The sequence below is a fragment of the Lactuca virosa genome, chromosome 4 (assembly GCF_052849685.1).
Source record: "Lactuca virosa cultivar CGN04683 chromosome 4, Lactuca_virosa_CGN04683_v6, whole genome shotgun sequence".
Taxonomy (NCBI): Eukaryota; Viridiplantae; Streptophyta; class Magnoliopsida; order Asterales; family Asteraceae; genus Lactuca; species Lactuca virosa.
In genome coordinates this window covers 52,207,184-52,232,351 of record NC_136429.1, presented here as the reverse complement: position 1 = coordinate 52,232,351, position 25,168 = coordinate 52,207,184, and the positions used below count along the sequence as shown (strand labels likewise).

The window sequence follows — 25,168 nt, the reverse complement described above, 5'->3', positions numbered from 1 at the left end:
GTTTAGCCAACGAAGCATTTAATGTCGCACTTCCACTCACGAACATGTCTCATTCCACCATTTTCTTAACCTACACTTGTTTCATTCAAATTCAGGTTCAGTTTCACTTTCAATTTTGAAGAGGAAGAATTTTATTTCCACACTTACAAAATTAATAATTCAAGAGGAGAGACTCGATATATACACTAGTGTTGATTCAATGTTGACAATTGGATAGCGATGTTCGACCCTTGCGTTTTGAAGAGTGTATATGTGATTAGGGTATTTGAATGCTTGATGATCCAACATGTGTGCACACTGTGAGAATGTACAAAAAAAACGTGATATGATTTCGCTCCAAAAAGGTGAGGAGCAATGTTGTCAATTCAATTTTTGTTAAAAGGGTTTTAATATCTAGGGATAATATAATCAATTTACTACCATTTTAAAATTATAGTGGTTAGATAATTAAATAATTGATTATAATATATAAAAAAATGTTTAAAAATGAATTTGGATAAATATAATATTTTAAAAGTTAAAAATAACAAATATCATATTTAATTTTAAGTCGAGCAAACAAAATATTTTAGGAAAATTGAGTAATCTAACTCATATAAACGACTATTTTAATCATAATAACCAACTTTTTTTTGTAAAATGACCACTATCTCTAGAATAGTGCATTCCGTAGTCTAGGTATTTATTCCGGAGTTTTTGGTCCGAAACAAGAATCTCCACTATGTAACATCCGTTTTCCATAATGAATCAACTGAAACTTAATGATGTCAAAGATAAGGTTTTTGGGGAAAACCTTATTCCACGACGTGGTGTGTTGATGACCACAATGTGGCATGACACTTAAATGAAAAGCGTGTCTGGATGGACACCACGATGTGACAAGAGGGAGGTCACGACGTGGCGGCTGTTGCAGCCCAAGTCCAAGATCTTAGGGTTTTTATCGTATTTAAAGGCATTAACTCCAGATTTAGGGCACCATCTTCAGCCTCTATTCTCCTTTTTCGAAACCCTAACCTCTCTTCCATGGTTGTAAGCTTGGTGGATTGGTTTAGAGCTTATCTCATTGATCTTGTGAAACTTGTGGAGGAAGAAACTCCATCTTGATTCATTTGAGGTATAAACTTTGCACCTTGACCTTGTTCTTTGAGATCCATGTTTATGCTCCTTTTTGGTTGCTTTTGGTCCCATTCATGGATGCTCTTGGAGTTTGAGGAACTCTAGAGCTTATTATGACACTCTTGTGGTCATGAACTTCTGTTAAATATGAAAAGGTCCTAGTTTGGGTGTTCTTGATCTCATATACAAGATTTAGCCTTGAAAGAGCTTACTTTGACTTAGGGTTTAAGATCTTGCTTCTGATGGAAAACGTAGATTAAAATTTTTTTATGCACTAAGCGGAAAAACATTTAACAATTAAATGATTATGGCACATGCAACCTATGAAGGATCTATGTATTTCACGTAAAGGCAACATACTATAAACTATCATCCTACAAAACTTTTGTATATGAAACCTAATTCATAAGGATGAAAAACTACCTTGATGATTGTCGTAGCAAACAATCTTGAATTCCTTCTTCAAAGCTTTTGGCAACAAGCACCACAAATGTCGTGCATGTGATGGTTCACACCCAACACAATCAAGACGGATATTAAGGAGAAAGAGGGAAGAAGATCATAATTTCGGCCTATACTCTCTAAGGTATGGGTGGCCCAAAATCATAACCTAGGGATGTTCATTTTTGAAAAAAAAACAATGCAGGATGAGATTGATTCTATCATGCATAACAATACTTGGGAATTGTCTGACTTACCTCGTGGTTGCAAGGCATTAGGATATAAATGGATCCTCAAAAGTGTAACGCCTGCAGATTCGGGCTAGTCAATTTAGAGACAATGAGAATCAAAAATGACTTTTTGATGGAAGATTATTTATTTATAATAAATAATCTCAACCATGTTATAGTATATGTCACAAGGGTTCCGTACATATAAAGAACGCCGAAATCCGAGTTATAACGAAGAAGTTATGACATGTCGAAGTTTTACGGCTAAACCGGCACGACACCGCGTAACGTAAAAAGTGAATTTTTGATAAACTAATTTTTAGCCTTAGAGTTATAAATGAAAGTTGTAGTATACGTTAAACCGAGAGCGTGCATAAAAAGAACGTCCAAATCAGACTTCATATGAGGAAGTTATGAATTTTCTAAGATTTGGCATAGCAGTGTGCAGCCCGAAATTCGAATTTTAGATCGGTCGATTTTTAGCCAAAACAATCTAAACGAGAAATGAATATATCATTAATAGGAGTTCAACAATAAAAAGACCGTCGAAAACGGAGCTCGTATGCGAAAGATATGGACGGAACTTAGTCCCTACTCTTCGAGCGCGGCGAATTCGATACGGTTTTCTAAATCTGAGATCAAATGAGAATTAGTCGACGAGATCTAAATGAAAGTTATAGTACTCATAAATACCAACGTGTGGATATAAAGAACGTCGATAATAGAGCTCGTATGTTAAAGATATGGACGAAACTTAGTCCCTACTCTTCGAGCGCGATAAATTCGATACAATTTTGTAAATCGGAGATAGAATGTGAATCAGCCGACAGACTCTAAATGAAAGTTGTAATACTCGTAAATACCAACGCGTGGATATAAAGAATGTAGAAAACGGATCTTGTACGCGGAAGATACAGACGAAACTTAGGGCCTACTCTACGATAAAACCCCTATAAATAAAGGGTGAATCCTTCATATTTTCTTCACACCATAAGCCTTTCGTTCTCTCTCTAACTTCTCTCTAGACTCCCAAAACCCCTCCAAATCCCTAGTAACCTCAAGTTGCTAGAGGAAAGACCCGGAGCGCCCAAAGGCTCCGAGAAAAAGAGCTTTTCGGCTCAGAAGCTCTGCTCCAGCGGAACCCGGTTTTTACCAAAACCCGCTGTTTCGTCGAAGGAAAATAGAATCGTTAGAAGCGAAGCGTTTCCCGAGTTTGGAATCATCACTTTAACAAGTGAGTGCATAGTTACTTTCATCTTACACATATATATGAAGTATTTAATATAAATTACGTGTTATGTGTGCATATTATCTATGTACTTAATATTTATGCTGGATGAACAAAAATATACATGTTTTAATTGTTTTAAACTGTATATGTATTTTATACCTGTAATTATGATGGGTAAAATATGGGTAGAGTAAAGATGAGATGAATGATGAGCGATGAAAAATGAGATGAATGATGAGCGATGAAAAATGAGATGATATATGAGTGGTAAAAGATAGTGAGAAGCGATGGGCCAAGTGATGAACCAAGCGATGGCCCCGTCATCTAGCAGAGTATAGATGACAACCACGGACTATTCTAGACGGTCCAGTGGAACACTAGCAGGCTCGCAACCTGTAGGTGTTGTGAACGATGTGTTCACCCGGTGTACTCTAAAAACCCATTGACATGTATTGCGGGTGGACCCCCTAAAATAGTACTGTCAATAAATGAGGTAAACCCTGACAACTATGGACTTAGTGCCTATTGTATAAACCCTGGCGACTATGGACTTAGTGCCACTTGCATAAACCCTGACGACTATGGACTTAGTGCCTATTGTATAAACCCTAACGACTATGGACTTAGTGCCTGTTGTATAAACCTTGACGACTATGGACTTGGTGCCTGTTGTATAAACCCTGGCGACGATGGACTTCGTGCATATTCCTTAGGGTACTCCTTAGGAATGAATGAACGAGGAATAGCGGATTCTTATGGTAGATCCTTAATAGTAAATAAGATAATGGGAACGGATAATTGGGTTAACTGTTTGATGATTAAACAAAATAATTATATTATTGTGGGTTGAAAACCCTATGTACTCACCATGTTTCCCAACCTGACCCACTCAATTCATTTGTATCACAGGTGTCGATATGAAGTTACATTACACTGAGAGATTAAGGAGATATAAATCACTAGTGATAATGAATGTATGTTCTGTTTATGATTATGTTTCTGTATTAACGATGACATCCCAATGTTTTAAAATGAATAAAATACATTTCTTTGGAAATGCTTTGATAACGTATTTATCATGTTTTTCTGGGAACAAATTCCGCAACACTTTTCTTTAAAATGTTACTATGATTTTCAAAATAAAGCATAAACAAATCGGTCTTTTCTGGCCGTGAAAATGGGGATGTCACAAAAAGGAAAATGAAGGGGGATGACACAATTGATAAGTATAAAGACAGATTGGTTATCCAAGGCTTTAGGAAAAAAGAAGGCATTGATTTCTTTGAAACTTATGCTCCAGTTGCTAGAATTTCCACTATTAGATTATTATTAGCTCTTGCAACTATACATAATACTATGATTCACCAAATAGATGTGAAAACTGCATTCTTGAATGGTGACTTGGATGAGGAAATTTACATGAAACAACCTTAAGGGTTTGTGATGCCTAGAAATGAACACAAAGTGTGTAAGTTTAAGAAATCATTATATGGTTTGAAACAAGCACCAAAACAATGACATCAAAAGTTTGATGATGTTTTCTTGTCTAACGGTTTTACATTAAACCAAGCTGACAATTTTGTGTATAGCAAATTCGATACTTCTGGTAAAGGAGTTATGATTTGTCTATATGTGGATGACATGTTGATTTTTGGTACCGATTTAGAAGAAGTTGATAAAACTAAAAAATTCTTATCATCTAGTTTTGAAACGAAAGACCTGGGGGAGGAAGAGGTAATTCTTGGTATAAGAGTTAAACAAGGAAACAATGAGATTTCAATTTCTCAATCGCATTACATTGAAAATATATTGAAAAAGTTTAACTTTGAGAATTGTTCTCCTGTTAGCAGTCCTATAGATCATAGTCTTAAGCTTCTACCAAATAAAAGAATCTCCAGTGTCTCAACTTAAATACTCAAGGGCTATTGGTTGTATGATGTATGTCATGATTAGCACTAGGTCTGATATAATATACGTTGTGGGAAGGCTTTGTATATATACTAGTAATCCTAGTTCACATCATTGGAAAGCTGTGAGTAGAATATTCAAATATTTGAAAGGGACCATTAATTATGGTTTAACTTATAGTGGATATCCTTCTTTTTTGGAAGGTTATTCAGATGTCAGCTGGATTAACAACTTGGACGATCACTCCTCTACCAGTGGTTGGGTGTTTCTTCTTGGTGGAGGTTCCATTTCTTGGGCATCCAAGAAACAAACTTGTATTACTAACTCAACATGGAGTTTGAGTTTGCAGCTTTATCTATTACTGGTAAAGAAATTGAGTGGTTAAGGAATTTGATTTATGAAATTCCTTTATGGACCAAATCGACATCTAACATTTCTATCAGATGTGATAGTGTTGCAACATTGGCTAAGGCTTATAGTCAAGTGTACAATGGGAAGTATAGACATTTAGGTGTTAGACATAGCATGATTCGTGAGCTCATCTTGACTGGTGTGGTATCTATGGAGTTTGTTAGATGTCACAACTAGCAATTTAGGGTTTAAGATGTGAAGCTTGTTCACAACAAATTCCTCTATGTAACCTTGTTGCATCTTATTCAAACTACAATGTTATTTGAATTCATACATGCATACATTGTGATTCAAGTCGAAATAGCCTCATGCAAGCCCAAAAACTCGATCCAACAACTAAGACCAATCAATTTTGGGCCTTGGTCCAAGAATTCTCGGCCCAACACCTTATTGGGCCGAAAACCTCTCCTTGGGCCTTATTGGGCCGAAAACCTCTCATAGGGCCTTATTGAGCCGAAAACTTCTTTTGGGCCTTCCATTGGGCCGAAAACCCTTCTATTGGATCAAATAAACCCAAAAACCCATACACACACCCTAAAATTGAAAACCCCCTTTTGAAGAGCCATAATGGAACCGAAAAACCCTATGATTTTCGGTTGGTATTAGGCAAAACAAAAAAAAGGGAAAAAGGAATGGAAAAAAATGGGTGCCACCTCATTTTTGTTCAACATGTAACAAGGCATTGGACCAACATACCTCCAATCACATATCACATCCATCATCACCAAAGTCAACCATCTTCTCCCGCCCCTCTCTCCTTTACTCACGGCCAAACACACGCACACACACAAACACTTTACTTCCACCTTCACTCACAATATTCTCTCATCTCTCTCTCATTTCGTGTGGGTGCATCATCTTCAAAGGGGTTTTCTCTTCAAACAACTCACATAAATTGGTAAGTTCTTGTAAAACTCTAGTGCTCACATACATGTTAATGTTACAATCATTCCATTTACACACCCATTTTTCGTGTGTATGATTCTTAGAACACCATCCATTTTCGAGAACTCCTTCAAACTACAACAACTTTTTTCTTCTTCTTCCTAGCACACGAAATCAAGGTGAGTTCATACCCCTACATTTTCATGTTCTCTTCAAGTTTTAGGGTGGAATACAAGTTACAACACCAAAACATAAACTAAACTTAAACATCAGCTTTCAACAGAAAAGTTATGGTCTATTCATGGACTGTTTTGACCATCTTAAACTTAATATTTTTCAAAACTGTTCAATATGAAAATAGTTCAGGTTTATACCTTTCTAAAGACTACTCGCACGTGTTCATACGATTTTTCTACAATTTTTGGCGATTTTTACAAAACTACCTATCATTTCAGAAATGATTTCGGACCAGTCTGTGAAGATGAACATTTTCACACTGGTTTGAGACCACTAAAAATGATAATAAAAATTATGAACAAAGTAGCCTCATTTTCTAAACTCTCAGAGTTTACGGATCCAAATCTCGACTTACGATGATTTTTCTATAATTTTTCTAAAAACATTGACAGAAAAGTCAAAAACTATAAATTGTCTTTATCATACTAAAAGTTCTTATACTTGTGTTAGATGTAAGTTATATGATATATTCTTTTAAAACATCTAGACATGTTAACTTATATGTATTTATATATATGATTATATAAATTGTCTTGACAAACAAACATAATAAACTATAATCGCTATAGTTTGGAGGTCACAAACCACACTTTTCAAAGGTACACATAACTATTTAAAGACATAATTATCTTATTTTGCAAGCAAAAAGGAGTCATAGTTCACGTAAATCTTTTAAGGCTCTTGTGAGACTTTCCTTCGCCGTACCTACCTAGCGTACACCGTAAGTCATGTAGTTATAACCAGAGTCTCTTAGAGGGAGAGCGAGGTAATTGTGTATAGATCTATACGAGGTTGACACCCCCACACCTGAGCTGTTCGCTACAGCTAGACGGGGCCAGTCTAGGGTGACAAATATCTTACCGAAACCGACGCCTGAAGAACGTAATGACAAACATTTTAGTCGTATCAAGCATGGTTGACTCACATAGGGAATAACAATACGATTTTGGTTTACGAGAAGCTTACACTTCAACGGTTTTATTAAACTATGAAACTGCAAATCATTTTCCAAGTATTCAGTCTCTTACACTTCCGATCTTAGGGTTTAAGACTGCAACTTTTCTTACATCATAAAATATTGGATTTTCTGGGAACGTTCGCTTTACTTTTACAAACAAAAGATAACAAAGAACACGCATGCATATATTCACAATTTTGGAACGAGACTTACAAATCATTTTCATAGAAAATATCGGATTTTCTGAAAGTACTACGAGAACTATTCTAAACAAGTGTAAAACCATTTTTATACAAAAATGCTTATGAACTCACCAACTTTTTAGTTGACGCTTTTCAAAACGACTTGTATTCTCAGGGAACCAGTAACAGGTAATAAGCTCTGCTATGAGATCAAGTGGTGTGACTTCATGAAATTTTACTTCTTGTCACTTTTGTGTAACTGATGAACAAGTACAAAATGTAAACTATGTAAGTGTGTATTTTCAATGCAAGTCCCTTGGAATGCTATGTTTCATTCATATTCAATTGTTATGATACTGTACAATGACGTCATCCGCCCCCGGACGTTTCCGCCGTCCTGGTTCGGGGGTGTGACATTAGAACTCAGTTAAATTTAGCCAATCATGTAACCAAAGGGTTAGCAAGAGATCGTGTGCACAAGGCGGCTGTAGGGATGGATTTAAAGTCCACCTAAAATATTTTTTATTGAGATACCCAATTCCCATCTAATGTAATATTAGATGTTGAATTCAATGTGGAAAGCTTGATATTTAAAGATTGGAACACATTATTATTACCATCCCAAGGTATGTGTTCTAAGTTAAGGAGGTTGAAATTTTATTTCATAATAGTTCTTTGAAAATTTGCGTTTGCAGGTGCAAGAACAAAAAAAACTACCTATATAAGCATCAAGTTTAGGTGTTTTAAGAAGTTAGGACTTGACTTTGATATGTTTATTAAAGGATGGGACACAAGCTAGTAAAATATTGTGTCAAGTTAGAAATTATGAGAATGTAAATTGTTGTGTGTATTATCTTCATGTATTCAATTGAATAGAAAGGGTCCAATCCTTACTAACACCCCAATATTCGAATATTTGGAATGAATAATATAGTAATGTGAAATTCAATTGTCATGAAATTTCATTTATTCATCAATTTGTTGTTGTTATGTTTTGTTTTAAGTTAATCAAGATTACACTTAAATGAGGGAGGTATGTTGGTGAATTGTATCACAAATTGTATTTAAGTATAATGGATTGACTTGCTGACCAAAATCAATCTTGATGAACATTAAACGAGTAAATAATGTGTGGAGTATACACTTGTTTAAGTTTATACAAGATTCAAAGTAAGCAAAAATGATTTCAGAAGGATATTAAAAACCAACTTGCATAACCGTATCCAAAATTAAAACCAACTTGCTAAAACGTATCCGTAAAAAACATTATTAATTTGCATCTAGTCTATAATAACAAGTTTGTCTAAACTTGCTCCGCTCCTATTTTTCGGAGTTCTATTTGTTTTCAGTTTAAGCTTTAATACCCTTTATGATTTCTTTGTTAATTTTACAGGTGTTTTTGATGATTTTTTTTTCTAACTCAACATCTTCGTTTTTCATTTGCAAACACAAAATTCCAATAACATTTTAATACATTACTATAAAAATAAAAGTAAACTTATAGAGTAGAACTCATCTGATTTGATGAATATATGGTAAAAACTTTGTTCGAAATACGGATAGAACAACCTTCGAAATTCAAAATTCGGAATGCTTATTTAAGATTTTTGTATGTAGGGCCCATATATAGAATTGGGCTTGACCCGTTTTCGTGAGGTCCGGAATGGCCACATAGTGGTTACTTTAAAAATAAATGATTATTTTGTTAACTATAAACTAAAATATAATTTAGTTAAATTTCTCAATTTCTTAATATTTTGTTATTTAACAAGGATGGATACAATATTATCCGCTGTATTACACGATTTAGCAAAATGATAGAATATTTGACCAATAATAAGTAGATTTGACCCAAAAATATAGACGACGAAGGTAGCGTGCGGCCCATAAACCTTTCTTTTCCCTCCGACCGCCATCCGTTTCAAAATTCCCCCACACTTTTATCGTTCCCAAAAAGCAATCTCGTAAGCACAACTCACAGGACTTACTTTACACCATACGATCTACCCACCGGCGATGAGATTTTTCGGCAGAGGCTCTTCCGATGACTCGTCGCCGAAATCTCCGGCGACCGCATCTCCTTCAACTCCTAATTTTCCTTCATCCAGCGCCGTACCCTCCGGCCAAGCGAGAGCTATCCGCCTTGTCTACTGTGACGAGAAAGGGAAGTTCCAGATGGATCCGGAAGCTGTCTCTGTTCTTCAGCTCGTCAAAGAACCCGTTGGCGTTGTTTCGGTCTGCGGTCGTGCTCGACAGGGAAAGAGTTTTATATTGAATCAGGTAATTTTGGGGTTTTGGCAGGAAAGACTTAGGGTTTCTGAAATTTGTTTCTATTTTTAGGTGGAGAGATTGTTTAACTTAAGTACAATGCTTATAGATTGCTCAATTTTAGGATGTTAGGGGAAGTTCTTAAAATGTAGCATGATTTATCTGCGGCTTTGTGCACAATTGAATTAGTAATTCCGAATCTAGGCCCTAGGGTTTTAGGTAGAATTAGCATCGTGGAATGACTATCAGTTACATATATCGGCTGGACTGCTACCAGTTTAGGGTAGCACACATGTTGTAAAATTCATTATATCTACTTCATAAAAATATGCAATAACTAATGACACTTGGCAATAACTAATGACACTTGCAAGTTAGCGATGTGTAATTGCTTTGATTTCTAGTTTTTCTGCAGTTTGGTGTTTTTTACTATTTCATATTGTTGATGAGTGGACTAGGTGATTGATTATCTTTGTTCTAACAGTCTGTTTAACATTTTTTGTAGCTTCTTGGTAGGAGTAGTGGATTTCAAGTGGCATCAACTCATCGCCCATGTACAAAAGGCCTTTGGCTATGGAGTACTCCTATAAAAAGAACCGCTCTTGATGGAACTGAATACAGCCTGTTACTCTTAGATAGCGAAGGAATTGATGCCTACGATCAAACGGTTGCCTTCACTTCTTCTAAATTCAGTTAATCTTTTTTAACTGATTTCCCCATAATCTTATGTGAATTCCTTTTCCTTCCTGCTCCATTATACAGGGGACATACAGCACACAGATCTTCTCTCTAGCTGTCCTCTTATCAAGCATGTTCATATACAACCAAATGGGAGGTATTGATGAGGCTGCACTTGATCGCCTCTCTCTTGTAACAGAAATGACTAAACATATTCGTGTAAGAGCCTCTGGAGGAAAGACTACAGCTTCTGAGCTTGGACAATTCTCCCCAATCTTTGTCTGGCTTTTAAGGGTAACAACATAATCTTGCTTGTTAACAATTACAGCAAATGCTCTTGTTATCCTTTTTTCTTACTACAAAGTTTTCAAATTACAGGACTTTTATTTGGACTTAGCTGAGGATAATAGGAAAATAACTCCTCGTGATTACCTAGAGCTTGCTTTGAGGCCTGTTAATGGTGCTGTTAGAGATATTGCTGCCAAGAATGAGGTTAGTTACTTAGTTACACATTAAAACTCAAACTCACTATCACCCATTTTGTGCATAACATTTTACTAATTAACAATTTATAATTGCTAGATTCGTGAATCCATTCGAGCTCTTTTCCCTGATAGAGAATGCTTCACTCTTGTTAGACCTGTGAACAATGAGAATGAGCTACAACGACTTGACCAGATTCCGGTAAGTGATTGTTTTGATGAACTTAAATATTATTATTAATACAATAAAACGTGTTAATAGGTAGTCATTTGTTTTATCTATTAATTCGATTTTGTTTTGTGATATGTAGTTGGGTGACATGAGGCCAGAGTTCAAAGCAGGACTTGATGCTTTAACAAGGTTTGTTTTTGAGAGGACTAGGCCCAAGCAAATGGGGTCCACAGTTATGACTGGACCTATTTTTGCACGTATCACTCAGTCTTTTCTAGATGCTCTTAATAATGGTGCAGTGCCTACAATAACCTCCTCATGGCAGGTTAGTTTTCTATAAAAAATATTTTTTTATTCTTTATTGTGTTTTCCTAAACTATTTACAATTTACAGAGTGTTGAAGAAGCAGAGTGTGAAAGGGCATATGAGTCAGCTACTGATCTTTATGTGTCAATCTTCGATCGTACAAAGCCACCTGAGGAAGTATGATTCATTATTTTCTTTTATTTTTTATATAAACCAGTGGGCAAGTGTTTATAAAATCTTCCCTCAAATCACTGTAGGCTGCAATGAGAGAAGCACATGAAGAGGCTGTTCAAAAGGCAATGGCCAACTTTAATGCCATTGCAGTGGGATCTGGTTCTGCTAGACAAAAGTACGAAAAACGTTTTCATACGTTTTTGAAAAAGGCTTTTGAGGTAATTTTCTTGTGCTTTGCCTCCTTTTTAAAATTTAACAGTTAAATTTCTTGTTTAATCATTTGTTCTTGTTTTTTATGGCTATTAAACTCTTGCAGGATCATAAAAGGAATGCCTTTAGAGAGGCTTACTTGCAATGCACAACTGCCATACAGAACATGGAAAAAGAACTAAGAAAAACCTGTCAGTCTCCTTCCACAAAGTTAGACGATGTTGTGAAGGTATTGAAGTGTTATTATAATATCAGTTAATTTCTAAATAGTGATTAATGTTGTTGAAAATTGAAATGGCTGTTGTTTGTCATATAGGTTCTTGATCGGCTTTTATCAAAATATGAATCAACCTGTCATGGTCCAGAAAAATGGCAGAAACTAACTTCATTCTTACGCCAAAGGTTTGTCAAATCCAGTTTGTTATCTATATTTATATATATACTAGGTGTGAGACCCATGTATTACATGGGTTAAATAAAAAAATTAAATATCAAAATGTAAATATTAAGTATTTTTTAAATTTAAATTTTAAAATAAGAAAGGAAAAAACATATTTATTGCAATTTATGATCACATTTATTACATTTAATACTTACTAATATAACTATATGTATTATGTGACTTTTAAATTTTAAAAATTAAAAAAACTTAGAAATTGACATGTGGATATTATTTATTTCAAAAATACCACAAAATGACAAGTGTCAAAACTTATGAGAGATTGACATGTGGCAAAATGGATCTTCATTTATTAGAGTATATATATATATATATATATATATATATATATATATATATATATATATATATATATATATATATATATTCTAAGTAGTAACATTTTATTTTTATTTTTGTTTTTGTTCTAGTCTGGAAGGCCCAATTCTTGATTTAGTAAAGAAACAAATTGATCAAATCACCTCTGAAAAAAGCTCCCTCAACTTAAAATGCCGTTCAATCGAAGACAAAATGGAACTTCTCACTAAACAATTAGAAGCAAGTGAAAAGTACAAATCCGATTACTTAAAGCGCTATGAGGACGCCATCAATGACAAAAATAAACTGACACAAGATTACATGAGCCGAATAACAAATCTCCAAAAAAACTCAAGCTCATTAGACGAAAGATGCTCCACTCTTTCAAAAACAATCGAATCCACAAAACATGAATCCATGGAATGGAAACGAAAATACGAAGCTTCGTTATCAAAACAAAAATCCACAGAAAATCAAGCCGCCTCAGAAGTTGCAAATCTGAAATCAAGAAGCAATGCAGCTGAAGTACGATTAGCTGCTGCCCGAGAACAAACCATGTCTGCCCAAGAAGAGGCCGAGGAGTGGAAACGTAAATATGACATTGCTGTCAGGGAAGCTAAAACCGCTCTTGAAAAGGCTGCTGCTGTTCAAGACCGGTCAAACAAACAAACTCAACAACGCGAAGATGTTCTCAGAGCAGAATTCTCCGGTACTATGGCCGATAAGGTAAAAAAACATTTTCACAATTCTTTATTCAATATAATACCTTTATTTATCTTATAATACCAATCAACTTTGCTTTGAATATTTCTATAGGAAGCTGAATTGAAAGATAGGGCATCAAAGCTTGAACATGCTGAGCAGTGTGTCACTACTTTAAGCTTGCAACTGAAGGTAAGATAAATGGTTTATATACTTTTTTGACTTAATGTGTTGGCTTGCTTTTTACAAAGTACATTGCTGTTTTTGTAGACAGCAGAGTCGAAGATAAAGAACTATGATTTGGAAATATCTTCGTTGAAAAGCCAAATGAAGGAGTTGGGAGAGAGGTTGGAAGGAGCAAACGGGAGAGCTCAATCATACGAACGAGAAGCAAAAATTCTAGAACAAGAAAAGATTCATCTAGAACAAAAATACCGGTCAGAGTTTGAGCGGTTTGAAGAAGTCCAAGAAAGATGTAAAAACGCGGAAAAGGAAACGAAACGGGCAACTCAGCTAGCCGACACTGCCCGGGCAGAAGCCGTAACTGCCCAAAAAGAAAAAAACGAAATCCAAAAACTAGCTGGCGAACGACTGACCGAAATCGCAAGATCCGAAAGACGTATTGAAAATCTCGAGAGACAAACGAAAGATTTAGCGGATGAGCTGGAAAGATTCCGGTCTGCTGAGCTGGACGCGGTGTCCAAAGTGGCAATGTTGGAAGCGAGAGTCGGGGAAAGGGAGAAAGAGATCGAGAAGCTTCTGGAATCAAACAACGAACAACGAGCTAGTACTGTACAAGTTCTGGAAGCGCTTCTGGAAACGGAACGGGCAGCTCGGGCAGAAGCGAATAACCGGGCGGAAGCGCTTTCGGTTCAGCTTCAAGCAACTCAAGGGAAACTCGATTTGCTCCAACAGCAAATGACTACTGTCCGCCTTAACGAATCCGCGTTAGATGGCAGGTTAAAAACCGCTTCACATGGGAAACGTGTGAGGGTTGAAGACACGTTGGATTCTGTTCAAGAAATGGATGTTGATGATGGTAATGGTGATGGTCATGGTCTTGGGGGTAAAAGAGTAAATAAGAGGTCAAGGAGTACGACTAGCCCACTGAAATTTGCTTCTACAGAAGATGGTGGGTCTGTCTTTAAAGGCGATGAAGATCATACAAAGTTTACGATTTTGAAACTGAAACAAGAGCTTACCAAACATAACTTTGGTGCTGAACTGCTACAGTTGAAGAATCCTAATAAGAAAGACCTGGTGGCTCTTTATGAAAAATGCATTCTGAATCGGTAAGGTAAGTTGGTTTTTTTAGGTATAGCGAGTGTAGAGAAGAAGTTAGGAGGAGATAGGGTGTGATTTGCCACTTTTACTACACAGATTGTATCATGTCGTTTTACTGATGTGATATAATTTTGTAGACAGTAAACTTGCTTTGTAATTGGATTTTTTTTTGTTTGTTTGCTTGTTTGTGTGTTGGTTTGGGTTGTATTGTAGGATATGTGAAATATTTTGGTTACTGGCATGTTAATTATTACTAACAAAGTCTTTGATGCTCTCTTTCTCTCCCTTTGCTTTTCGTTATTTGATACTAGTTGTTTCATAATGATATGTATGATTTGCTTCACGTGTGATTGGATGAATATATTGGTATGTAATAAAATTAAAATTGATAAAAAATGAGTTTACCTTAAATTATTAGGATTAGGTTAAACTCTCCGACCCCAACTTTATCTGAAGGTTGAAATGCTAGTTTTCACTTTTCAAGTTCGGCTTGGGTTTAGGACTTACTAGTACTATATCTAGTTTCTGTGTCCAAAATCATCACATTGTGGATATGTTAGGCGGTATGCCTTACAGTTTATAGAATGAAGAACAAATTACGCGAATGGTCCTTTAGGTTTTGGATTTTTCCCTAATGTAGTCCCTACGGTACTTTTTTCCCCTCAAATAGTACCTACGGATCATAAGCTGCATGCGTTTGGTCTCCGAGTTGGATGTCCGTCCATTCTAACGTTAAGTTGCCCCCATGTGACTTGCACATGAGAGTATTTATGTCATTTTAGCCTAAATGACATTTTCTGAACATATCAATTAACGCCTATATTACTTATTCTTGTTCTTCCTCCTAATTCAATCGATCACTACTACTGTTAGAGAAAGAAAGCTGTGGAAAATGCCGATATGTGCTTGTGGAAATCGTGATCTAGCCATCGTCACTTCCGGTCAGATCGCAACCCTGGAAGGCGATTTTGGTATTGTCTTCGTAATGAGAGAAGGTGTGGTTGGATTGGGTGGTTTGATGAGCCCATGTGCCCTAGATTGGTGGAAGTGATACCTGGGTTAATCAGGTCTATGAACAAGCTCCAAGAATCTCTTCAACAAGCTACACTGCAAGCTAGGATGTATAAGTTAATCATTCTCTTCAGTTGGGGTCTTTTTGCAATTCGTTACTTGAAGCATGGTTGAAGTTGCCTCTGAATGTGGTGTCTGAATGCAAGAAGTAGTGTCGTAGTCATAGGGTTAATGTACTGGTGGTCTTATTTTGAGTCCGAAGACAAGAAATTGTAGCATGGTTTATGTAGTGTTTGTGTCTTTTTTGAGTTTGACTGCAGGAAATTATGTTCTGATTAATGTTGTCTGAATGTTATAGTCTTTGTGTAATCAAATGGTTTAATTTCAGAACAAGGTTATTGTGTCATGACTTTGTGCAATCAAATATTATTTGACAAGAACACCAATTCAACATGCATGACCATACACTTTGAATATCACAAATACTAGTTGACAAGAACAAAAATATAACAAAAATGCTATTGTATATCACAACAGCAGTTGACATTGTTTCATAGTTTACCTATGTGTACAATGATTCAAGGTCAACATGCATGACCATACAAAATAAGGAGCCTAAAGTAAGTATTGTTTGGTACATAAACATAGGTGTTAACATAACCATAAAAGTAAAGTGCAAATTACATCAAAAGACCTAATGGTTCTCAACAACACCCCCATCCTCACTTCTATCATCATGTTTCTTCAGTTCTTTTGTCATTAGGGCCACCTTGACCTTTACAAGTTCTTGAATTATGCCCTTTGTTGTTGCACTTTCCACATGTGACAGTGGTCCACCTATTGGACAGTTTATGCCCCTGTGTAGCAGGTTCATCATATGCCCTCTTCCTTTTCTTCCTGGGCCTACCCACCTACAAATGTACATAAGATTAAATTGTTGTTCTTAAAAAACTGCAGTTATATTGATATATGAAGACATACCTGAACAACATGTTTGGGTGGAAGCAACTTGGTTGGGCATTGTGATTTGGGCCACATCAATCTACCATTTATAGGTTCAATTTTGTGTTTGTACACTTCTGCCCATGTAACTAGCCAGTAGCATGGGTGGACCCAATGCTCCAACTCAGGAACATTCTTTGCTCCATGTTTAATCTTGTCCCATATTGCACTTATTGCATGTGAGCATAACATGCCTGTAATTTCCCAATGTCTACATGTGTATGTTTTTTCATCCAAATTCACAATAAACTGATCACCCCAATGAGTAGTGACTTGAGTTTTAACCCCATTGAAAATACACCTGTGCTTTTGTGCTTGTCTTTCATTTGATCAAGAAGACTAGTGGCAGTTGGTGTGAGAGGACCATGACATCTATCAATCTCTCTTTGGACATTGCAAATTCTCTTCATCAAATACTCTCTAATATACTCCAAACAATAAATGATAGGTTTGTCCCTACCACCTTGTATTTTTCCATTCAGAACCTCACACAGGTTATTCAACAAGATGTTAGTATGTGCCCTCCCTGTTTAGTCATATAATACAAAATGAGAACAAATCCTAACAATGACAAGTAAATGTTAACATAAAGGAAAGATGAAGTACTAACCTGAGAAATGAGATCCCACCCAATGAGTTGGAGGAATCTGTATCAGCCAATCATGAGCTTCAGCTTTGAATTTCTTTAGCTCTTCTAATGCTTTCTCAAAATGCCTTACAGTAGTAGCAGTTGCACATGCCCACACCAAATCTTTGAGCTCTTTATCCTTCCACTGTCTTTTCATATTTTCATAAATATGCATCAGACAGAACCTATGCTCAGCTTGAAGGAAAAGTTTGACAATTGCAGGAATGATGCCCTATTTAAATATTTCAATACTTACTTGACTAAATAACAACAATATCAAATTAAGTTGAAGTATATGTACCTTCTGCCTATTTGAGATGAAAGTGAAGTTTGAAATAGCATAAAGTTCCAGATCATCAGCAAGTTGTTCCAAAAACCATGTCCATGAATTTGTGGTTTCATTCTCAATAAGAGCATATGCATGAGGATATATCCCTTTATTGGAATCTACCCCTACGGCAGTCAAAATTTGACCAGGATAGGGACCTTTCATGAAAGTACCATCCAACCCTATGAAATCCCTTAGATTAGCCTTAAATCCTTCCTTTAATGCTCCTAAACAAATGTAAATTCTCCTAAATGTCCTTGAATCAAAATTTAAATTTGGCTCAGTGTAACAATCGATCTTCACATTAGTACCTGGGTTTCTTTCCATCAACTCTAGTCCATAGTCCCTCAAAATTGCATATTGTTTCTGAAAATCCCCAAAAACATGCTTCTGAGCCAATTCCTTTGCCCGATGTACCTTCATTCTTGACATGTTCATCTCGAATTTTTGGATGAGATCTTCTTGAAGTGCATTTACTGGAATGGTTGGATTACTCTCAATTTGTTTCACAATGTTTGTTGCAATGAATTTGTAGTTGCAAGCTTTAATGGTTCTTGATTGCACACACCGATGTTCAGTAACTAGGGTGTTCACCACCTAGTCATCTGTCTCTTTAGGTCTAGACACTAGTACAACCCAAAACATTTACCCTCTTTCATATTTACTGTTTTGTCCTTGAATCCAGTCCTTGACTTTGTCCATGGCCCACCACTCATATCTGGGACCACTCCTCTACACTTAGCCCTAATCCTTGTTTTGTCATTTTTTTCAAAATGTAAATCCTCTTATATTTTCAGTATGGTGGTTACGAGACGTGTCGGGACGGGATCCGGATCAGGATCAGGATCAGGACAGGGTGATCAGGGGGCCCCAGTGGCACCTGAGATTATCGGCCAGGAGGGGCCAATGTTGACAGAGGATCGGGTCAGGGAGATCATCGGCGAGGAGGTGGTCGAGATTTTCCGGGGTCAGATTCCGGAGTTGTGCGGGACTATTAAGTCCGCTATGATGGAGTACTTCGATGATTGTTATGCAGCTCTTACCGAGACGGCTGCCGCGACAGCTAGAGCGGCTATAGCAGCGGCAGGGGGAGGAGCCGGACGGGGCTTCCGGTACCGGGACTTCGATAATACGAAGCCCCAACCTTCGACGGGGTTCAGGATACGATCGTTGCAATGAGATGGTTGTCGGATGTGGAGGGATGTTTCTTCACGTGTTCGTGCCCTGCCGAGCAGAGGGTGAGGTGTGCTCTGAACCTTTTGAGGCTCGGGGCGAAGGATTGGTGGAGGTTGACTACGAGATCATACTCTGACGCGCAGCGAGCTGCGGTGACTTGGGATCAGTTTCGGGATATGTTCAGTACTCATTATGTTCCACGGGTAGAGCGGGAGAGATTGGATCATGAGTTTTCGGAGCTTAGACAGGATTTAGAGTCGGTGACGGAGATCACCAGGATGTTTACGGAGAGGGCGATGTTCTGCCCTGAGTTTGCTTCGGAGCAGGCTCAGATGACCCGGTATCTGAGCATGCTTAAGAGGGACATCAGATAGTTTGTGTCCACCTAGAGATGTGATACTTTGTTGGAGTTGCAGGAGGCCGCCAGGCGGCGTGAGTTAGAGATTGAGCTCCATCTGAGGGAGCAGAGACAGGACCCGGTGCAGTCACAGCCTGCGCCGAAACGGTTGAGGGTCACTGATTATCGACAGGGAAGTCAGAGGAGTCGCACTTGTGGGAAGTGCGGCAAGGTGCATGATGGAGGTTGTCGGTCTTCCTCTGGGTGCCAAAAGTGTGGTAAGGAGGGTTACATAGCCAGGGACTGCAGACAGCAGACTCCAGCCGCCGGAGTCCGACTTTGTTATCATTGCGAGCAGGTGGGCCATATGAAGGCCCAGTGTCCTCTTTTGGCTGCTAGGCTAGTGCAGGCCCCAACACCAGCCACCTTGAGGCTTACTGACGGGGGTCAGGGTAGAGCAGAGCCTCCGAGGGCTTAAGGGCGTGCCTATCAGCTTATGACCGACGAGACCGGGACAGCGCCAGAGGTGATGACCGGTATGTCTTTCTTCCTATCTTTTGTTCATATTTATATTATGAGTTTCCGTTTCTTTCTGCGTGAGTTATTAGGGCGTAGGAGATGCTAGGGGGAATGTATTGTTAAGAGATCTTAGATGGGTAGGATCCATTGGTGCATTCAAGAGAAAGGGATAGGACAGAGAAATCGCCAGACCAGGACGAGCAGTCGTGATTCAGGGATTCATAAATCATCAGTAGGAACTCAGATTCTTTGAAGTTCGTTGCCTCAGATAGGGATAGTTGAGTGGCGTACCAGCTTCGCCGCCGGTAGACAATAGTTAGTGCTCTAATTGGGGGATAATTGGAAATTCTCGGATGCGGTGTTTGCTCTGGAAGGTGCTTCCTGATGCAGTTTGGATGACGGCTACTAGAGGGGTGCAATAAGGCGGTCCGGTATATTGAGGACTCCAGTGTATTTTGGCTGATTGGAAGTTGTTATTAGAGGACGGACGGAGTTCAAAGGATCTTGGTGATTCCATCAGTTCGGAGTGTCGCCGAGGCTTCATCTTCTTGGATCGGGTAATACTCCAGTTGGGGACTGAGGGTGAATCCGAATGGGTATTAGTCAGTTTTGGGAAGGTTTGGGATTTGAATATCCTGTCATTCAGGTTCTGTGAACCGGGTTAGATCTTTTCTTGATCGTTTATGGCATTTGGATAGGGTTGAGGCGGTCCTGCTTTATGCAGTGGGCCAAGATACCCAGTGCGGGCCGACTGTAAGTCGTAGGCACGGAGACTCGAAGGGAGCGGTAGGGTTGAGGCGGTAGGCCAACAAACCCTCAGAATTTCAACACAGTAGTTGAAGTGATTAGACATGTTGGTATTCTAACCCGAAAGGGGGTGATATGGGTTAGATACGAGTGCCGTGCTGGTTGGCCGGTAGTGATAGGTATGTTGTTGATGGTTTGTGTTGTCGTGATTCGTGTGTGGTTGTAGTTTTTGTATCGTATATTGTTTATTGATGAATGGAGCGTCGATTAGGCCCTTCGAGTGGCGGAGGAAAGGGGATACCTGCAGGGTCGGAGTGTTTGGCAACTGAAGTGACGAAGGTAGTGTCGATCGGTCGTCGGGAGCATTCCAGTCATGAGCGGAGGGCCGGGGAGGGCATACCAGACTCATGATGTGGGCTCAGAGGCAATCCAGACCTATGCTGAGGACCATGTGAGGGTGTTCCAATCATAGGTTGTGGGCATAGAGATTGTGTGATTAGGTCTGTTGTAGGAGCGTGTTCGGATTGGACATATTGTCGAGATTTGGGCGAGCTGTGCTCGGTTGTGTCGAAACAGAGAAGTGTGAAGGAGATGCAAGGATAAATCCTTGGATTCCGAGTATGGTTGTAGACATGGGTTATGAACGTGGTGGTATTCCAATCTAGGGTATTCCATCATGGGGATGACCGGATCCTATGATTGATTGAACCTGATGTGTTTGGTATTCCAACCCGAGGGTTGATTGGGCCAAACAGGCGTGAGGATACGAGGGTATACCATCCTAGGGATGACTGGACCCGTCGTAGGCGTACCTGGTATTCCAGCCCGAGGCTGATTGGGCCAGGTTTGAGCGTGTATGTGATATAGCTGGTTGTTCCTGGGAGTTACCCGAAAGCTGAAGGATGCATCATCCTGTCAGCGCGGAAAGGGACTAGATTCAGGAAGGGGACATGATGAGTTTCCAATATTGCAAGTTACTCGGGTTATCGCCAGTTTTGGAAAGGGAAAGATAGATTAGTCCTGTGAGAGAGCCCAGTGAATTATAGTAGTATCTAACTTTCGCAAGTCAGGAAAGTGTGTTCATGACAGGAAGGAGTTGTCCTTAGAAGGGACGCAGTAGTAGCTCCTGAAGAGATTTGGGATGGTTTGGGAGACCGGAGGCTGCAATGTAGGAGTGTTATCCGAAATTGTGTGCTGCAGCAGGCTTCGAGGACGAAGCCTAATTTAAGTGGGGGAGAGTTGTAACATCCCAAATTCAGGAATATAAGTTCGGGGTGCTAGGTGTAAATAAAGGAGTAGACTCGACGAGTAGGTATCTTAACTCGTCGAGTCGGAGCGGGTTTTGGCCACATGTGAAGTGACCAACTCGCCGAGTCGGCGGCGGGACTCGACGAGTCGGTGCTGGGAAGAGAAAACCCTAATTTTAGGATTTGCACCCTATTTAAAGGACCTTATGTCCTCACCCCAGCCTCTTTGTTACCCCTTGAGAGTCAGTAAACCCTAAATCGTGTAAACCTCCATTGTTAAGTGATTGGAAGCTTTGGAAGAGGATTATAGTGAAGGAAACTTGTAGATCAAGAGGCTAGCATCAAGGAGTTCGTGTAGATCCAGAATCAATTTCATCTTGGGCACATTTCTGAGGTAACAAGTCGTTATTTTGAGCTTTTCCCTTCTAGGTCTATTATTGGATGATGATTTGGGGCTATTTAGCATGTTTGGGATCCATTTCGGGTTTTGGGACTAGATCTGGGGTTGCAACTTCAGATCTAGACTTATCTTGGTCCATGGAGGCATAAAGTATCAGCCCTTTAGCTTGTTTGTGAGCCTTCTTGTCTTGAACCTTCTCTCTAGCTTGTATTGAGCCAAAATCACCTTGCATGCACGTAAAGTTGGAAACTTTACGTGTAAAACTAGCCTTAGGAGTCCAGATCTATGAGTTGGAAGCAGTGGGATGGACTGAAATCGTCTGTATGAGGATGACTTAAGTGAACTCGACGAGTCTGTTCTTGGACTCGACGAGTCGGGTCGCAAAACCTAACCCATCTGGTTATAATGTGGATCAGTGAGTCGAGTGGACTCAGTGTGTTGGACAGACTAGGACTCAGATTGAAGGGCTCGACGAGTCATGGGGTGACTCGGCGAGTCGAGTCGCGAATTGTGGGGTTTCTGAGTTCATGAACTCGGCGAGTCACTAGGTTGACTCGGCGAGTAGGGTCAACCAGGAAGGTTGACTTTGACCATGACTTTGACTTTGACAAAGAGTTGATCAGTTTGACTTCCAAGGGTATTCTGGTAAATTGGGCACTTATAGATATGGTTTCGTCAAGTGTTAGGTGGTGGAGTTCGTGGCAGTGAGCAGAGGATTTGATCTTATCTCTTCAGTTCAGCATTTCAAGGTGAGTTATCCTTACTATACTCAAGGGTCTAAGGCACCAAGGCCGACCCTTTGATTTGTTATTTGAGATAGTTACTATTACGATATGTTAGCTCGACATCCTGATAGATAGGATGGTTATATGCTTGTATGATCGGTTAGGTCGGTATCCGGTTAGATCGGATGTGGTTACGCTTAGTGACCTATAGTGGTCTGACTGTGTGTATGCTGGTAGAGGATTACCTGTTATAGGTGCACATGATTGAGCAGTAGTGGAGGGTATCCCATCCCGAGGATGATAAGACCCTAGTATGTTGTTTCTATAGACTGCTATGTGATTATCTGATAGGTGCACATATTTGTTAGTATGTGGGCATTCCAACCTGATGGTTGTGGGCCAGGAGTATTCCATCCCGGTAGGATGATTGGACTCATAGTAGGTAGGGAATTCCAACCCGATGGTTGTGGGCTAGGAGTATTCCATCCCGATAGGATGATTGGACTCATAGTAGGTTGGCATTCTAACCCGATGGTTGAGGGACTGGGGTATTCCATCCCGAGGGATGATTGGACCCATATTAGTTGTTGTTATATGCGTGGGTGTATGGGCATTCCAACCTGATGGTTGTGGTCCGAGAGCATTCCATCCCGAGGATGAGTGGGCTCGTATTATGTTGGCATTCCAACCCGATGGTTGAGGGCCAGGGGTATTCCAACCTGATGGTTGACTGGACCCATATTATGCTGTTCATTGCTGTATGTGTATGGTTATGTGTGTATGGGTATTTTGGGGGTAACTCACTAAGCTTTTGGGCTTACAGTTTCAGTTTATTGTTTCAGGTACATTAGGAGATCGTGGCAAGGCAAAGGCGTGATCGTACTGCTCCTCACTTTTTATGATTTTGTTTCTGGGATACAAATGTGAAAGCCTTTGGATGAACTACACCCTCAGAACAACTTTTTTTCTTTCTTATGTCTCTGAACATCCTCTCTCTGTTGTTTTCTTCATCTACAATAGGTGACTCAAACGATTATGGGTCTACGACCTCCAAATCTTCACCTTCAGTCAAGTCAACACCACTACCACTTGCTTCTTTGGTGGTTTTTTAACCCACTCAACATCTTCATCAACATGTATATGAAATTCTTTCATATCAACATCCACATCATCTACAATATTTTCTAAATCCACAAAGAAGTCTTCGTCCTCACTCTCATCATCTGTCATATTACCCTCACTCCTACTACCCTCACTCCAAGGACCCTCACTAACACTTTCCTTACTTCCACTATATTCATCCTCAAAAAACTCAACATCATGTAGATTTTTTTCCCCACCATATTCTGCGTCCACATCCCCCATTACCACATAATCATCCACTGGATCAACATCCCATTTTGGTTGGTGATCATCCCCTGTGTCAACATCTTTTTTACCATGGTTATCCTCAAACTGTACCCCCCTAAAGGGATCACTCTCTCGATCAACTAAGTGTTTTTTGTTGATCACAGGTTCATAGGGTACAATTAACTTTGACAAATCAGTGGACTCATTCAAATCCAACTTTTTACTACATGACCCAACTGATTTCTTTTTCATTCTAACCCTATTCATTTCAGGAGAATGATTCCCTTCAACTTCCTCAATACGAACCTTCAATGGGGACTTAAAGTAAGGGACTACTCTAGTATTTCCATGCTCGATGTACAAATTAATTTCCTTATGATTAAGCACATACCTTGACAGCTGAATGACTTCCTGATCAGTGCCAAGGGGTAACAATCCACTATCCAAGTCTGTCTCTGGGATCATGAAATGGTAAAACATTATACCTCCATCATTTTACCCTAAAACTGCCATCATATCATCTAACTCGTGGACTGAAAACACATCCATGCCCACAAAATCAAAGTGATCCACAAGCCCATCTATGTATGACCTTCCAGATACCGTATTTGTGAATGAACCCCCATGATTTATCTTGAATGTGCAAAAGCTTGAAGTAGAACCTGATGTGAACATTTAAGAACAATAAAATGTTAATGATGGAGGAAAGTAAAATTACATTTCGTCAAAACCTAGCATTACAAGGTCTGTGCTTACCATATTCTTTACGTAGGTCAGGTGGTTGGGTGTAGCGTGGACGTAAAGACCACAATGTGAGCAGCATTTTCCTCTATACACCCTTCAATCAGTTGAACTGTTTTGTCGGACGACGATAAGAACTCACGATTGAAGAAGATGGGATGATTAAAAGGTTTTCTTGGGGAAAGAGATAGAGTGTAAAGTCAATGTCTGAAACTAAACCCCTCCACCTTAATGGATATAGCTATTAATTTATATGTTCAGAAAAGGTCCTTTAGGCTAAAATGACATAAATACCCTCATGTGCAAGTCAAATGGAGCAGCTTAA

General features: G+C 38.9%; 2 protein-coding genes across 2 annotated transcripts; one reads left to right on the top strand and one right to left on the bottom strand.

Annotated features, from left to right (window-relative positions):
• The first annotated feature begins 9,489 nt into the window (after positions 1-9,489).
• On the top strand, positions 9,490-14,906 carry LOC145104126 (uncharacterized). Its single transcript, XM_079041407.1, has 13 exons — positions 9,490-9,879; positions 10,373-10,534; positions 10,630-10,839; positions 10,924-11,037; positions 11,128-11,229; positions 11,339-11,524; positions 11,593-11,682; positions 11,763-11,897; positions 11,996-12,118; positions 12,206-12,291; positions 12,760-13,372; positions 13,463-13,540; positions 13,619-14,906. The coding sequence occupies exons 1-13, from the start codon at positions 9,616-9,618 to the stop codon at positions 14,642-14,644; spliced, it is 3,189 nt and encodes a 1,062-aa protein (XP_078897533.1). The 5' UTR covers positions 9,490-9,615; the 3' UTR covers positions 14,645-14,906.
• Positions 14,907-16,377: 1,471 nt separating this feature from the next.
• LOC145104447 (uncharacterized) lies at positions 16,378-18,039 on the bottom strand. Its single transcript, XM_079041694.1, has 5 exons — positions 17,575-18,039; positions 17,256-17,505; positions 16,947-17,171; positions 16,625-16,839; positions 16,378-16,554 (listed from the first exon to the last, which is right to left on the bottom strand). The coding sequence occupies exons 1-5, from the start codon at positions 18,037-18,039 to the stop codon at positions 16,378-16,380; spliced, it is 1,332 nt and encodes a 443-aa protein (XP_078897820.1).
• Positions 18,040-25,168: the final 7,129 nt, after the last annotated feature.

Bases quoted from the DNA above. Each gene is read 5' to 3' on its own strand.
- LOC145104447 (XM_079041694.1), bottom strand. From the start codon at position 18,039: ATGAACATGTCAAGAATGAAGGTACATCGGGCAAAGGAATTGGCTCAG. The intron at 17,172-17,255 runs GTTAGTACTTCA...ATGACTAAACAG, and splicing joins GGTGGGATCTCATTTCTCAG to GGAGGGCACATACTAACATC. The intron at 16,840-16,946 runs GTGTATTTTCAA...GGGAAATTACAG, and splicing joins AGACAAGCACAAAAGCACAG to GCATGTTATGCTCACATGCA.
- LOC145104126 (XM_079041407.1), top strand. From the start codon at position 9,616: ATGAGATTTTTCGGCAGAGGCTCTTCCGATGACTCGTCGCCGAAATCT. The intron at 11,230-11,338 runs GTAAGTGATTGT...TGTGATATGTAG, and splicing joins AACGACTTGACCAGATTCCG to TTGGGTGACATGAGGCCAGA. The intron at 11,898-11,995 runs GTAATTTTCTTG...AAACTCTTGCAG, and splicing joins TTTTGAAAAAGGCTTTTGAG to GATCATAAAAGGAATGCCTT.